Below are 15,128 nucleotides of genomic sequence, written 5' to 3'. Positions count from 1 at the left end.
TGTAGGTGCAACTGCACGGTACGAATGCTTCCAGTAAACATTATCTGAAAGGCAGCTGCTGTAATCTAACCACCAGCAAGGGGCTCAGCTTGTGCTGAGGTTCTGTTCTAACTTTATAAGGCCAAGTTGTTTAATCACATCAGGGAGCACATGTGAGCTTAGAAAAGGGCTTTATTTCATTCAGAAAGAAGGAAAGTTGTGGTTGTACAGGGTGATCGTCAAAACAAGATCACACCACACCACACAAATTGTTATTAAAATCTATTTTACTAGGGTCTTAGTCAAGACAGCAAGCAGCTCGGATCAGCAGTACGATATCTCAAATACATTTTCTTATTGATTGTGCTGAAAAACTGAGCACTTGGGAATACATTTGAGGTTTCTCTCATAAGTTACAGTAAATTTTTTCTTGATTTTTTTTTTTTCGAATTTAGGACAACAGCTGTGATAGCTTTTTTTTTTTTAAATCATAATTTAGCCTGTTTCTCCATTAAAAAAAGAATCATTGTATCTTAAGTGTCCGCAAATGGTAAATGGCATCATCGAAGAGTCTCCTTTTGACCATCTGACATCTTAGCTCAGGTATTTAAGCTCTCAGTCACTTGGAGGTTGTTCGTATCTGATGTTATCATGTGTCCTGGGTGGTCTGATCACAAGTGGGCAGCTCTTAAGTATGAATGTTCACACCAGTCACCGCACACGTCTTAAAGGACCTCTTGTGATATCATCTCACTTACTTTCTTTGTATGCAAATAAACATGTAGTCTGCGTCACACAGTCAGCTGTCAACCGAGACGAATGAGACATCAGCAGATTTTGTTTCTGTAAAATACTTTAAGTAACTGAACTATATCCTTATTCAGACTTTTCAGATTTGCCTAAATCCCAGTGATTGCTAAGTGCTCTTCTGCTGCCTAAAGACTCAAACGGAAGCTTTTAAACTTTCAGCAGTTTTCATTTTGAGCCAGACTTTGAAGAGAAGCCTGAACAAGCACGTCTGCTCGCAGTAAATAGCAACTATACTCACTGTAACACATCCATAGAAGCTAGTTTTCCTTTTTTTTTTAAATAAAGTACCAGCCCTGAGGAATAGAAGATCTGCATCTCTCTAAACCTTCAAATTAAGGCCCGTCACTTCCAGGACTAATCTCTGGAGCTCTGCTCACAGCTGCTTTCTTCATAGTTGCTCCACAAACGAACATAAAAGACGAGCGGTCTTTCTGTGAATGATGGGTCCCCTAAATTTGGACACAGGTTTTACCTCATCATGGTGCATTCGCGCTATTAGAACCCCTCCGTATGTGCCCCGAACCATCGGATGGAAGTGTGTGAGTTCACACCTGTGCTTAGCGTGGTCTCTACTTATGACTGGGTCACAGGATTAGAGTGCACGTTCACACCTGGTCTGAACATCTGAGTCGTCACCGACACATTTGATATGCTCGCTTAAAAATGTCTGAATCCAATTAGACGGTTATCAAGGTCTCGTTTGATTAATTTCCCTTTCACTTAGCTAATCAACTAATTGGGTAGCTCTGAAAAAACATATGACATTCTAGAATGCCTTTTTAGGAAGTCATTCTAGAAGTCAAGGTATGGACGCTTTGGATCAGATGAATGGGAGGAACTTTGGGTGTTGGAACTCTTCACATCAGTTTCCTTCCCGCAGCGAGCAGAATGAAAGGCTGGTGTTGTACAGTGGACAGCCTGGCGCAGATGGAAGCGGGCAGACATCCAGGGCACAGCTGGACGTGTAAAACCCCCTCCAGGGCAGGACTGATGCAGCAGTGGCAGTCTGCCTGGCACACCACAGCACCGCCACACGCCTCCTGCGCCGCTACTGTACAACGCTGCTCTTCTTCTCTCCTCAGACTGGTGTGGCTCCTGCCATCAATGTAATGCTCACTGCACTGCACAATGACTATAGAATAGTTCCACACTTGGACAGTGACAGTTTTTTATTTTATTCACCCAATGGAGAGGTTTAGATGCAGGGTAATACAGATAAGTGCAGAATAGAATGCGCTTTTAAATCTGAAATCAATGACAATAAAGCTGGCCAATGTATGTCAGGGAAACCTCAGAGACTGAGCTACAAGGAGTTATTTTTATATGTCAGCAGTTGGACAGGGCTGTGGGTGTGTGTGTGTGTGTGTGTGTGTTTTGGACACCCTGTTCCTCCATTCCCTCGCTCCACCTTTCCAGAGCAGTAAAGGAAAAGAAAACTTGTCAGACGAGAAGAGAGCCATTTCTCAGCCACCTGTCTCCAATAGAAACAAAAGGAATAGGGGTGTTTTTCCTGTGCACAGGAAGAAAAAAAAGAAGTGTTAAGTGTGATTCCTCCTCTCGTTGTAGCAGTTCTTTGGAGTGGATGCCACAAACTTTTTCTTTCACTGTCTCATTCCTTTTCTCTTTTCTTTGGGCTGCCACCCACCCTCACATAGCCCAGCCGGGCCCTTTTCTGCAGCCTTGCAGACCCCTCTGCCACTCCAGAGTGATGGATTTTTTTTTTTTTCCTCTGGCCAGCTAATCTGTATTGTGTAAATAAAAGCACTGGACTCATGGGTGAGGAGGGGGACAAGAAGAACTCGTTCAGTGTGTTTTCGGGTGGGCAGATGATTGGGCGCGTTTCCGCGTGGGTGCTTGAGGTGACACCTGCGCTGACACAGCTGCCCATGTGCAAAAAAATAGAGAAAAGGGGGGGGGGGGGGCTCAGCTGTGGAAGACTAAACAGGGTGTCTGTCCGAGGAGCAGGAAGTAAGGGAGACCATCTATCCGTCATCGCACCTCTATTTGCTCTCTCTGTTTCTCCAGGCAGGGTCGGCCACAGCGAGCGGCAACATCCCGCTGGTGCTCTACGACGTGTGGAGGAGTAGAGGCCTCTCAGGGTGAGTGTGCGAGTCCTCATTTAGGTGAAATATTCAAAGGCCGGTATGATGGTTTGAAACCCGAAGGCCTCTTTACACAAACCATTTTATCCCAGATCATTTAAAAAAAACGTCTTCTCCGTGATTTGATTTAGCTCGGCCTAATCCCTCACGTAATCAAGTTTGATGACAGAGCAGTCACTCTGGGGAGCGGGAATTTACAGCCGCAGCTGAAAAATGAGATGCATAAAAGCTTTTCCTGCCGACTTGCTGTACCGTCCTATTGATTAAGGTGTTATGAGGGCCTAGTGGACGGGTTTATTTGAGTGTTTTGATGTGTTTATGATGCGCACTGGACAAAAGGCCAGGTCTAATGGGGCCGCAGAGGGCTGCCTGCGCTAAAACAAACCCTCAGTTGCAGTGAGTAATAGGCCCGCTTGTGTACAAGCCGCCATCATTTAGTCAGGATGCATCTCGGCTTAATGCTCATTGCAGATTTGGTTTGGGACGGGGCCAGCAGGACATCACACTCCACGCCCCCCCCCAACCCTATCTCGCATACACACTTGCAAATACAAACCAGTGTTTTTGTCCGAGAAGCATTATAGTGCTGGAATCTAATTATAGACAAATTTATCTCAGCATTGTGTTGGGTGGCTCTCTAAGAAGCGCTCTCCAGCATCAGTAATAACCCAAATGTCACTCTTAATAAAGGTTGTGATTGAGACTACAGGGCAGGCTTTGTAAAATGTATGTTGGAAAAAACCCCGACTTTCCTTCAAAAGTAACGGCGGGGTAATGCCGGCTCTTCTGCACCACATGGAAACATTTGGTGCCCTTCTCCTATTTTTCTCTCCTTTTTAAAAAAAAATAAAAATCTTATCCAACCGTCACACTATTGTAACTGCATGTCCCGCCATAAAGTCCACAACACGACATACTCCCTTTCCTCTCTGATACTCTTGTAATCCGAGAAGGTAAAGACATGAGAAGACTGAGAAAGGCAAAGAGAACACGCTAGGTGAAATGTAGAGACAAAGGAGGGTGTGTGTGTGTGTAGCAAAAAAAAAAAAAAAAAAAAGGGGGGGGGGGGGGGTGTTGTTGTTCTACGGGGCCAAAGGCCTGGTTGTTGCACTGGTGCATGCCTGATACAAATTGCTGGGGCTTTAAAGCTGTAATTATGATAATAGGCCCAATTGCAGTGTAGTGATGCTCTAAAGTGTTTCCATGTGTGTGCCATGCCCCAGAGACCAGCTCACACCGGTCTCCCCCGGTAACCAGCAAAATAACCAAACTGCACCAGGAGTCGTGTCAAAACAAAAGACTAATGGGCAATATCTCCTCAAGGCTTTCTGATTTGCCGCTAATGCAAACCAAAATGGATGAAATGCAAACGTGTTTGAACTTTTCTACACACAACAAAGCATTGCCTCTGGAGGCATGTGGTAAACCTTTATTCCACTTTGATGGTCAGGTAAGGATTTTTCATGCTTTAAGATGCACAATCGCTGCGGCCTGAAAAATACGAGATGTGTGTGTGTGAGAATGCAAATATCTGCGTCAGATGAAGCGGACTTTTTACTAAACCAGCTGGCTCCTTGGTATTAAGCCCAGAAAATCTTAGAGCGACACCATGTGTGAGCAGATAAGTGTCCAGAGAATTCACAGTGAGCAAGTGTGGCGTAAATAAGCGCGCCGCTTGGTGCCTGCCTCTTATTTTCCACTCATTTGTTGATATTCCTAGTTTGTATGTATGCAGTATTCATATAAAAGGAACAACAACAAAAAAAACTATGTTCATTACACATGAGAAAGGAGCTTATTCATACCTTTGAACTAAGTTGTTCTGCTTCTGCAAAGTTGTCTCCAACTTATAACGGCTGTAATAAGATCCACTTCTGAAAAGTGCTTTAGAGAGCTGGTAAACTTGAGTTTTTAGCTGAGACATCCCTCAGCTGGGTGAGATCTGATGTTTCAGTAAAGGGAACTTGTCTCTTGCTTTAACAGCTGGTTTAGAGGAACTCCCTACCAGCCTAGATATGTCTGGCTCTGCCCAAAATTCAACTCGGCCCACACCCAAATCGACCGATTAAGGTCGGGGCGCAGGGTAAGGATGCCTTTGCAAAGCGTGTGGAAGAAGGTGCTCTGGTCAGATACTAAAATTCAACTTTCAGCCATTGAGAAAAAAAAGAATTAGCGTGCAGTGTAAACCCCACACCTCTCATCACCCAGACAACACGGTTCCCACAGTGATACGTGGTGTTTACAGCATCGTGTTGTAGGGATGTTTTTCTTTGCCTTGATTACAATTGAAAGAACAATGAATGTTTATTTGTACAACACATTTGCGTTTCAAAGTGCGTTACATAAGATAAAAGCATTGCAGCGGGGAGTGTAAGAAGCATTAAAAATTCATAAAAGAACATAAAGTAAAACAATTTAAATTAATTAAAATGATTAAAAACAAGCAACAGTCTAGATAAATTAAAGGATATCGTGCAGATTTCATGCATAGACACATGAGAAAAGAAATGTCTTTAACCTGGATTTAAAAATGTCTACATTTGGTTAAAGTTCAATCTCCACTGGCAGTTTGTTCCACTTGTTCGCAGCATAACAGCTAAATGCTGCTTCTCCATGTCTAGTCTGGACTCTGGACTGGACCAGCTGACCTGAGTCCTTGGATCTAAGAGCTCTGCTGGGTTTATAATCTCTGAACATACACAGATGTATTTTGGGCCTAAACCGTTCTGGGATTTGTAAACCATCAGCAGGCTTTTAAAATCTATTCTGTGACTGACTGGAAGCCAGTGTAAAGATTTTAAAGCTGGTGTGATGTGTTCAGATCTCTTAGTCCGGGTTAAAACTCGAGCAGCAGCGTTCTGGGTGAGCTGAATATAAGCAAATTCTCGAGGAAAACCTCTTTCAAAACGAGACTCGAGTGTTTTGATGGGGAAACATTTAAATGTCTTGTTATAGTCTAGTCCTTGAAGTTTGAAAATCCCAGTTCACAGACATACCCAAAGAGACGTTCAGCTTTAATTGCTGCAAAAGATGGCTCGACCAAAGTAGGAACCTATTGAATTTGGGGTTGAGGTAGTGTGTTGATCAAATAATACAAATGTCTGAAATTATTTTTATTGCAGGTTGTGTTTAAAAAAAAAAAAAAAAAAAAACTCTGAAGGGGAATAATACTTCTGTGGGAGCAATACGTTTAGGACAACAATAGAGATCTATGACACAGAGAGTACTTTGAAACAAAGTAGGGGTATTGCTGTTGAGAAGAGGTCACAACTGTGTCGTTTGTCTTATCTTTTCACCCATCTATTGTCGTGTGAATTTAGTCGGACCCTCCCCCCCCTCCAAAGTGGATGTACGACCCCGACTCCCGAAAAGTCAGGGCACTGTGACTTGTAAAGACCGACAGAACGTAATTCATCGTTTTATTTGAAGTAGTTCTTAGAAAACGCATCAAATGCTGCAAGTGAGACATTTTACTATTTCATGAAAAATATTGGCTCCTCTCATATGGGATGGCAAAAAAAGCGTTCTCAAACATATTGGAACAGGGCCATGTTTGCGACTGCGGTACAACAGACCGTAAACATCTGGGAACTGAGGAGACCAGTTGCTAGAATGTTGTCCTCTTATTGTTTGATATAGAATTCTAGCTCATCAACAGTCCAGGATCTTCTTTCTTGTATTTTGTGTTTCATGATGATGTTTTCCGTTGTGAAAGCTCTACTGAGGGCAGGTCAGCCCAGCACCTGGACTCCTCTACTAACAAGCCACGCAGTATGCAGTTTATCACTGTCTTGCTGAAATATTCTGACCTTGCCTGAAAAAAGTTGGAGCATATGACGCTCTAAAACCTGTACATACCTTTCAGCATTGATGCAGCCTTTCCAGATGTGTAAGTTTCCAGTTCCGTAGGCACTAACACCCCCCCACACTTTCAGAGATGCCGGCTTTTTGAACTGAGCGCTAACAACAAACTGGATGTTCCCACTCCTGTTTAGTCTTAAGGATGCTTTGTCCACGATTTCCAAAGCCATATTTCAAGTTTCTATTTGTTTGGCCACACAACCGTTTTCCACCTTGGCGCAGTACATTTTAAATGAGCTTTGGCTCAGAGAAGACAGCAGGTGAACTGTGTTCACAGTCAGTGATTTCTGGAAGTGTTCCTGAACCCAAACAGAGATTTCTCTGACAGAATTAGGCCTGTTTTTAATCCAGCGCTGCTTGAGGGCCTGAAGATCGTGGGGATCCAATACTGATTTTCAACCGTGCCCTTTTCATGTTTTTTTTTTTCATGATATTATTTACTATTGATGGTGGAATATGCAGTATTTTGCAGTTTCATGTTGGGGAACATTATTCTGACAATCGCTCAACAATTTGTAGGCAGAATCATTTGCAGACTACTGAATCTCTGCCCATCTTTACCTCAGAGAGACTTTGCTCTTTTTTTATACCCAATCACGTTACTGATCTGTTGCCAATTAACTTAGTGAGTGACTGCATTTTCCTCCAGCTTTTTATAGATGCGCTGCAGCCTCTAAATTCAATATGAACTGATAATGTTCATGGAATAATAAAATGTCTCACTCTGACTTGTTTTCTGTGTTCTGTTGTGAATGAAAAATATTGGTTCGTGAGGTTTCCTTACCAGTGCGTTCTGATTTTATTTCAAAACAGAAGTTAAAGTTGGTCTCTTTTCTGCATGTTTCCTATGAGAAAGCGAGGGCTTTTTTTTTTTATCACACCATACTCTTAAAGCAGCTCCAAAAACATATATATATATTTTTTTTGGTCTCTCTTTTGTTGTCTAAACTGCAACCAATACGTTTTTTTCTAGGCCCACAACTAGTCTTTCCAAACTTTTTTTGAGACTATATTTAGTTTGATTCCTCAGGAGAAGGGATTGGCCGACAACCGAGGGATGACAGGCCTCTGTGACTCGCCAGGCTGTGATGTCAGAGTGAGTCAGGGCACTCGGGGGAGCAAAGGAGAATATTTGAGCTCCGGCTGTGCTCTGACATCTCAAGAGTCCACAGGTGGGCCTGATCCCAGACAGGAAATGTATCGCCAGTGGAGAGCTGAGACAAAACACGAGCTTTGAGTTTAAAATTAGTTCATTCCTCACACTTAGGCGTTGCATGATCAACACGACTGATAGGAACCCGTTGAGGTTTGTTGTGTTGTTTTCTTGTATTTTTTGGCTTTCTTTATTCTGTAACTGGGTTGTGTTTCGATTAGGATTGTGTTTGATAATGTGTAATGTTCAGTTCTTAACCAGATCAGTCCTGTGTCCTCAGCAGGCGGTAATAGATAGCTGTGATGAAATGGGCAGGACATCAGCCTCTGACTAGTGTTTCCATGTTTATTTGGTGCATTTAGAAAAGTTCATGCTTAGCTAATCACACAAGCATACACCCACTTTTCATGTTGCACACACCAACAAAACGTCAAACCGTGCACAGCAAGCGCATCTCTTGAAAACAACCAGACCGGCGAGAAAGACGTAATGACTTTGCAACTCGTGAGAGAAAATGGCGCTTTTGTTTAGTCTGCTGGATCGATGGATTGTAAAATAAAAGTAAACTGTGGCTGATATCATTAAAATACATCTCGAAGGACCAATGACTGTATGTCTTTAGAAGAGGTTCTGTCAGTCCTCAGCTTTGTTTAAGTTTCTGATATTATAGTGCAAGAACTGTGACCTACTGATGACAAAAGAGGAAAACTGGCAATGTCAAATTTACAGGGATTCAACCTCTGGGGACTGTGAATGTCTAAGAATATCCATCTTACACATATGGGGATATTTCTATCTGGACTGAAGTAGTATCCGAAAAGCACTGTCACACTGTAGCAAAAAAAAAAAAAAAAAAAAAAAAACCTTCTTGTTCACTTTAAACTGGTAATTAACCTGATATGGGGTACTGAAAATACATCTGTTGGTAAAAGTTGGGTCCAGCCTAACTCAGAGTTTAACCCTGTGCAATTGAAAGGGTGCTACTGTAACTCTAAAATAAAAGGTTAAACAAATGGCACAGCTCTCAGATTGTACATTAGATTTACAGGTGCATTTACTCTTTTCTCTGTGAAAATTCGAATGCTGAAAAATGTGATGCCTCAACACAGAGCTGCCCTGCCCAAGTGGCCCCCAAGTTGTAAGGTCTGGAGAACTTGTACATTTTTATGTACTCATTGTTTTTTTTTGTTTTTTTTTTTTTGCTCAAAAGGTTCTTTGGAGCTGATGAAATCAAAGTACATTGTTGCAATATTTTGAAAGTTGTGTGTAAATTGAAATGGACAGAAACATAAGCACTTCCACACCCATGCAGATGATGAATACAGACAGACATTTTGTGTGCGTAGACAGTTTTTTTTTGTGCTTTCTTTTAAAACACACACACACAGACACATCCACAAGCACACGTTATTCTTCATCCGTCACATCTGGCCGGGACTAGGCCAGACCATGTGAGCGTGGGGGCGTATTGGCAGACAGAAGGTGTCGGTAGGCAAATACACAGCAAGGGAAAGTGGGGGAAATAAAAGGGGAGAGAGCGAGAGAGACGAAGGAACGAATGGGACAAAGTGAACATGTGTTTGAGAAGTGGATGACTTAGCAAGGGAAGGAGATGGAGGAGAAATCCCCAAACAAATAAGCCAGCTGAGGGGGGCCGTCGGATGGATGGACGGCAGACAGACATGTGTGGATGTCATCTGGCCATCAGTCAAGCACAGAGAGAGAGAAAAAGAGGAGGGATGAGAGCTCTAGGGAGGACCCAGGGTGGGGGCTTGAGGCCTAATCCCAAAAACAGCTGTTTATAGCAAGAGGAGGGTGGGTGGCTTGGATCTTGGGAGATGGACGCTCTGTCATGGCCCATATCATCCTCTGACCCCCACAACGTCAACAGCTTCTTGTTGGACCCCAACTAAGGCCCCATTTGTGTAAGGGCTCCAGGAAAAAAACAAGGCCTCGAGTTTAACCCATTCCCAATGCCCTCTGCACCAGAACACAAGACCTTACTTCTACATAGAAGCCATAAATCTATGAATCTGTCGATTGGTGGAACGATACTTGATACAGTATGAGCTAATTGGAGATAATAAAACAGCAGTAGGAAACCTTCAGAGAAATGAGCTTGTATTTCCAAGTACATCTGAAGATCTGCTTCCTGCTCTTACCACTCCTTCAAATTAAGAGGAGGCCTATGCATGTTTTAGAAATTCTAAACATTGTTTTTAAATACCTGATGAAGCTTTATAGTATTTGAGAGTGAGCACAGGCAGATCTGATTGTACAGTACCCTGCAGATAACATCGACAACTGCAAAAAAAAAAAAAAAGAAGCTTTTTATACGTAGGTGCCTTACAGTATGAGCTACAATTAAAAGCAACATTGTCAAAATAGATAAAAACACAACACACAGTCAAGATAAGAGACAAAAAAACTACTGAATCAAGGAACACAAACAAAAATAGGTGGAAGGTGCTGTGTTGGTCGTGAGGATGTAGGGATCATGTGGGGTCAGCGAGTCTAATCAGGTGGGTTTTGAGACGAGTCTTGAATGTGGTCAGAGATAAAGTTGTATGAAGGTCCAGAAGGAGGGTGTTCCAGAAAGATCTGAGTCCCACGGTGGGCAGAAGGAGGGGATAGAAGGGTCGCAGAGGTGGACCTGAGCGTACGGGAGGGTGCATACATTTCAACAGGTTTAGTGAGATATGGGGCGAGGCTATGGAGGGCTTTAAATGTTGGAAGTAGAATTTTAAAGTTGATACGGAAATGTACTGAAAAGCCAATGAAAGACTTTTAAGAACGGGTGGAATTTTGTGTGGAGGGGGTTCTGGAGATGATGCGGGCAGCAGAATTCTGGACCAGTTGAAGTTAATGGAGGAGTTTGTTGGGTAAGCCATATAAGAGCATCACCGTCATCAAGCCAAGATGTGATAAGAGCATGAACCAGAGTGGTGGTGCTGTTGGAGGTTGATGTTACGGAGGTGGAAGTAAGCAGACCGGGTGATGTTATTTATGTGGGAAGTCAAGGAGAGATTTCTTTCTAAGGAGACATCCAGATAGGAGGGCTAGGGATAGGATGGACCAAAGAGTTTGTTGATGGGTAAAGAAAAACTGCTAGATTTGGGGAGCCCCAGGGCACCCCCCTGCTGACTGAGGAGGGTTGGGATTGGTGGTTCTTTAACTGCACAAAGTGGGTACGCCCGGAAAGATGGGAAGTAAACCAAGAGAGAACTGTATTGGTTCAACCAAGAGTAGGTAAACTGTTCAGAAGAGTGTGATGTGAGATGGTGTCAAAAGCTGTGGTGAGGTCAAGAAGAATGAGAATAGAGAGAAGGCCAGAATCTGCTGCCATTAGAAGGCCATTTGTGATTTTCACCAGAGCTGTTTCTGTGCTATGTAATGGACGGAAACCAGACTGAAACTGTTCATAGAGATCATTATTATTAGTAGCCAGATGATTGTGAACCTGTAAAGCTACTATTTTAGCTACTATTAATTGGTCTCTTTGAAAAAAGTGGGGGTCAAAGTTGAATCGACTTAAAAACGTGAGCTTGATGATTTGTATGTCATCTCATTGCACCCTCCTCCTCTGCAGTGGTTTATTGGCCCCAGTTTGTTTGGGGGAACCAACTTCTATAATGCACATAACAATGCTCGAAAAGAAAAGAAAAGAAAAGAAAAGAAAAGAAAAGACTTTTCATTTTACATTTGGATTTCAAGTGTAATAGTGGTAAAACATGCTGAGCAGGTTCCATGGGCCAGACTGTCTGTAGGCACGAAGGCAGAAATGTGCATATGCATTCCTTTAGCCAGATTCATAAAACTGTGTTTACATATGGTTCTCTTTTATAAATCTCAATCTCAATCTGATTTCCACTTCTTTTTATAGCCATTAATTCCATATGGGTGCTTCCCTAATCAAGACATAGTTCGCACCACAGTATAGATAAGTGCGGCTTCACAATTTACTAATACTGAGACAGCAGCGGGTCGAGAGGCAATCTGTTTTATTTTGGTGATCTCAGTTCTATAATCAAAAACAGCTGAATTGAAAAAAGGGACAAGTTCAGAGCAAATACCCTGCAACAGTTTTTTTTTTTTTTTGGGGGGGGGGGGGGGGGGGGGGGTTGAGAAAAAAAAAATAATAAGGAGAGGTGGATCATAAACCAGTGGCCAAAACATCCATCAGCTCACACAGCAGGGCTACAGGAGACTCCTGCTTTATGTGCAACAGATAAACGCGGCCTGCACAGTATACAGTCTTGTTTGGAGTCGATCAAGACGAAGACGCAAATGGAACATGGTGTGTCTCCTGTCTTCGCAACCAGCTTCGTGGAAGTGTTTTAGACAGTCTTGGCCCAGAAAATAAGAACAATTTCTAGATACTCATTTTCTTTTTAAACTTTTATTAGAGAGGACTTTTTAACCGCTATTTTACATGACGCACCGCTTCGGTTTAAATGACTAAATATGAGTATACTGAGAAGAAGAAAAAAAAATATTTTTTTTTTACTAAAAAGCTCAGTTGTAATTGAGCTTTTTTTCTTTTTTTTTGTCAGGGTTGTTATTATAACCATAAAAATGTGTTTTTCTGACTTCAACTTCAGCTGGTTGTCCTCGCATCTGTCACCCCGCTCTGTGGTTACTGATGCTCCAAACGCTGTATATCAGAAAAGTTGCGGGCTGTCACACGGGGTGAAGTGTTTAGATTCCAACACATTTTGACTTCCCTGTTTCTCTGCAGTCTGTTTGCAGGCAGCATACCAAGGGTGGCCTTCATCAGCGTGGGCGGTTTTATCTTCCTGGGAGCCTACGAGAAGGTCCGTGGCACTTTGCTATAGCAGGAAGTCCTCGCCGACTGTCCTGAGCTCTGACCTGGTGGAGGAACCGTAGGGGAAGCGTCTCCTGAAGCAGCACCCCCGGACCCCTGCAGGCGGTCCCTGTGCCTCTGTGCAGCCGGGCCCCGAGAAGCACTCCGCCACTAGGGTCGTCGTGGTTGTGCACGGTTCTGACTGCATTACCCAGGGTGCTGCATTCCAGCTCATTCGCGCTCTGTGGGGTTAAGTGTGCAAGTCGCTTCTGTCGCAGCAGTAGTGGTTTGTTGAAATTTCGCTGTGAGCTTACAGTATTTACGTGTGAGGGAGTGAGTTCTGGAAATAAAGATTGTCTCTTGATATGCTTTGACTGAAGTTTGGTGGTTTCTTTCCCTCCCTGTGGAACCCTCTCGGTTCCAATCATCCTCTGTTTAATTTTCTTTTTTGTGAGAATGCTTTAAGGCATTCTCACTGCTGTTTCGCAGGAACAGCTCTTTCTAGTTTTTCTTTACTGTTTTATCCATATCTTCTCTCTATTAAGCCAAGCCACCTGCGTGTAAGACCCACCGGGGAGATGCAGCAATATGTCACCATTGTTACATTCCCTCCAGAGCAAAACTGACCTCATCCACCTGCAAGAGCCTCTGTTTTTTAAGTTTCCTTTAACAATGGAGCACTTTGTTAAATGAACAAGGCTGCAGGTTTATTTAAAAGCTCAGGTGTTCTGCACAAGCTTCTTCATTACAGCTTGGGGTGTGCCTGTCATGACTTTATTATGTGTTCTTTTTTTTTTTTTTTAACATGACCGGACAAGCTTATCCAGTTATGCGCACACCATAGTGTTATCTTTCTGCCTTGATTGTTGCTTGTAAATATCTCGTTTGGTTTTGATTTTCGTGGTTGATGATCTGACACAAAGGAGGGTTGTTTACGCACCAACGTGCTGTTAAATTCTAACATTTTAATCGGTGATAGTTGGACTGTGTTAAAGACAAAGCTATGTTGATGGTTACCATGCGCTGTATAAAGCTCGTGCCCTTCGCTGCGTTCGTGTTTCGTTTCTTAGGAATAAAACATTCTCAAAAGTTTTGGATCATTGAAGTGACAAAGATTGGTTTTCATATCGTGCAACGTAAGCATACAGTAACCATTGAGGGGTTTAATAGGCAAAAATCTCCAGGTTTAAGTCATTAACATGTTGTAGATCTTTTTTTTTTGTTGTTCTTTTTTTGACTTGTTTGCCAAATGTGCCATCTGTACTATTAACAAGTTACTCTTCTACGTCTTAGTTATCAAAGGGAGACATAAGAGGAAGAGTCGAGGCATCGGTGCATATTCCTCGTTTTCTGCGAGTTGCGCAGGAGTCGGCGTAGACTCGGCTCTGGGCTCGGTACATCCTGTGCGAGCGGACACGAATGGCCTCACAGGTGGGACTGTATGTCATACTGCATGTCACTAAGCTGTTGAACAACAATGGCCGCTGTGTGATTGGTGGAGGCACTGGCCAGGGTCATGTCAATCATCTGGTGACAAACATCCATCTGGAATGCACATTTTGACCCCGAGTCAGCCTTGAGTCAATAGCAAATATTTTAAACAGCCCACAGAAAGGGGAAAAAAATTTTAAAAAATGCTTGCAGTCTTTGGAGCTGTAATGAGCCAGGAGACATTCCTGGTTGGAAGATTAGCCGTGTGTGTTGAGTGTATATGTGATCCAGGCACAAGCTACTTTGCCGCTTTGAAGATTAAAGTCCCTGGGTTTCATGTCGTAGTGCATGCTCCATTTGAATTGATGGCTTCTCCATAACCACCATGACAAGAGAGCAACTTCGAAATGCTAACTCAGCTGGTTGTGATATTTGCTGTAACAGAAACATTCGCTCCCTCCGTTTTTACGAGTGAGAAAACAGGCACAAGACTGGTAAGTAATAGCAAAATGTGATTATTTTTTTTTTATTAGACACTTCAATGCCATGTTAGACACTTCACTGTTTTAGCTTTGACATTGGTACAACAGTTTCAGACAGTTTGCTTCAATAAATTAGTCTTAGAACATGAACTGCAGCTCGCTCCCTCTTGTCCCTTTAGCCTGCTCCACTTGGTTCAGTGCAGGTAAAACCCGTCTCCGATAGGTGCCCTCAGGTGTAACCAGAGCCGGGTGCCCTCAGCCTTACCTCGGTGGGACCGCCGGTGACAGAGCACAGATCAGACCAGAGGAAACGCATGCGTACCTTAAACAATGTAACTACTCCGACTGAACCGGACCCAGTGTATCCAGGGACTGTGACAGTCTGGGGGAGTGCCTGACTGCATTAATCCTGGTTTGGTTAGAGCACGTTTCACGAGATTCCCCAACTGCTCACATTACCTCATACATGAAACGCAACTGAACTGTAGTGATGATGGAACTGAGGT

The 15,128-nt window shown here is 43.1% G+C and overlaps 1 protein-coding gene across 1 annotated transcript in view; it reads left to right on the top strand.

The window, feature by feature from the left end:
* slc25a26 (solute carrier family 25 member 26) overlaps positions 1–13,083 on the top strand; it is a 60,722-nt gene extending 47,639 nt beyond the window's left edge. Inside the window, exons 9-10 of the mRNA XM_075460417.1 lie at positions 2,815–2,888; positions 12,644–13,083. Of these exons, the coding sequence (XP_075316532.1) occupies positions 2,815–2,888; positions 12,644–12,740 (171 nt within the window). The 3' untranslated portion in view covers positions 12,741–13,083. The remainder of the gene's footprint in view (positions 1–2,814; positions 2,889–12,643) is intronic.
* The last annotated feature ends 2,045 nt before the right edge of the window (positions 13,084–15,128 follow it).

Source organism: Odontesthes bonariensis, chromosome 3 (assembly GCF_027942865.1).
Source record: "Odontesthes bonariensis isolate fOdoBon6 chromosome 3, fOdoBon6.hap1, whole genome shotgun sequence".
Classification (NCBI taxonomy): domain Eukaryota; kingdom Metazoa; phylum Chordata; class Actinopteri; order Atheriniformes; family Atherinopsidae; genus Odontesthes; species Odontesthes bonariensis.
Note: the sequence above shows the minus strand (reverse complement) of the source record. Positions and strands in the feature narration are given on the sequence as shown.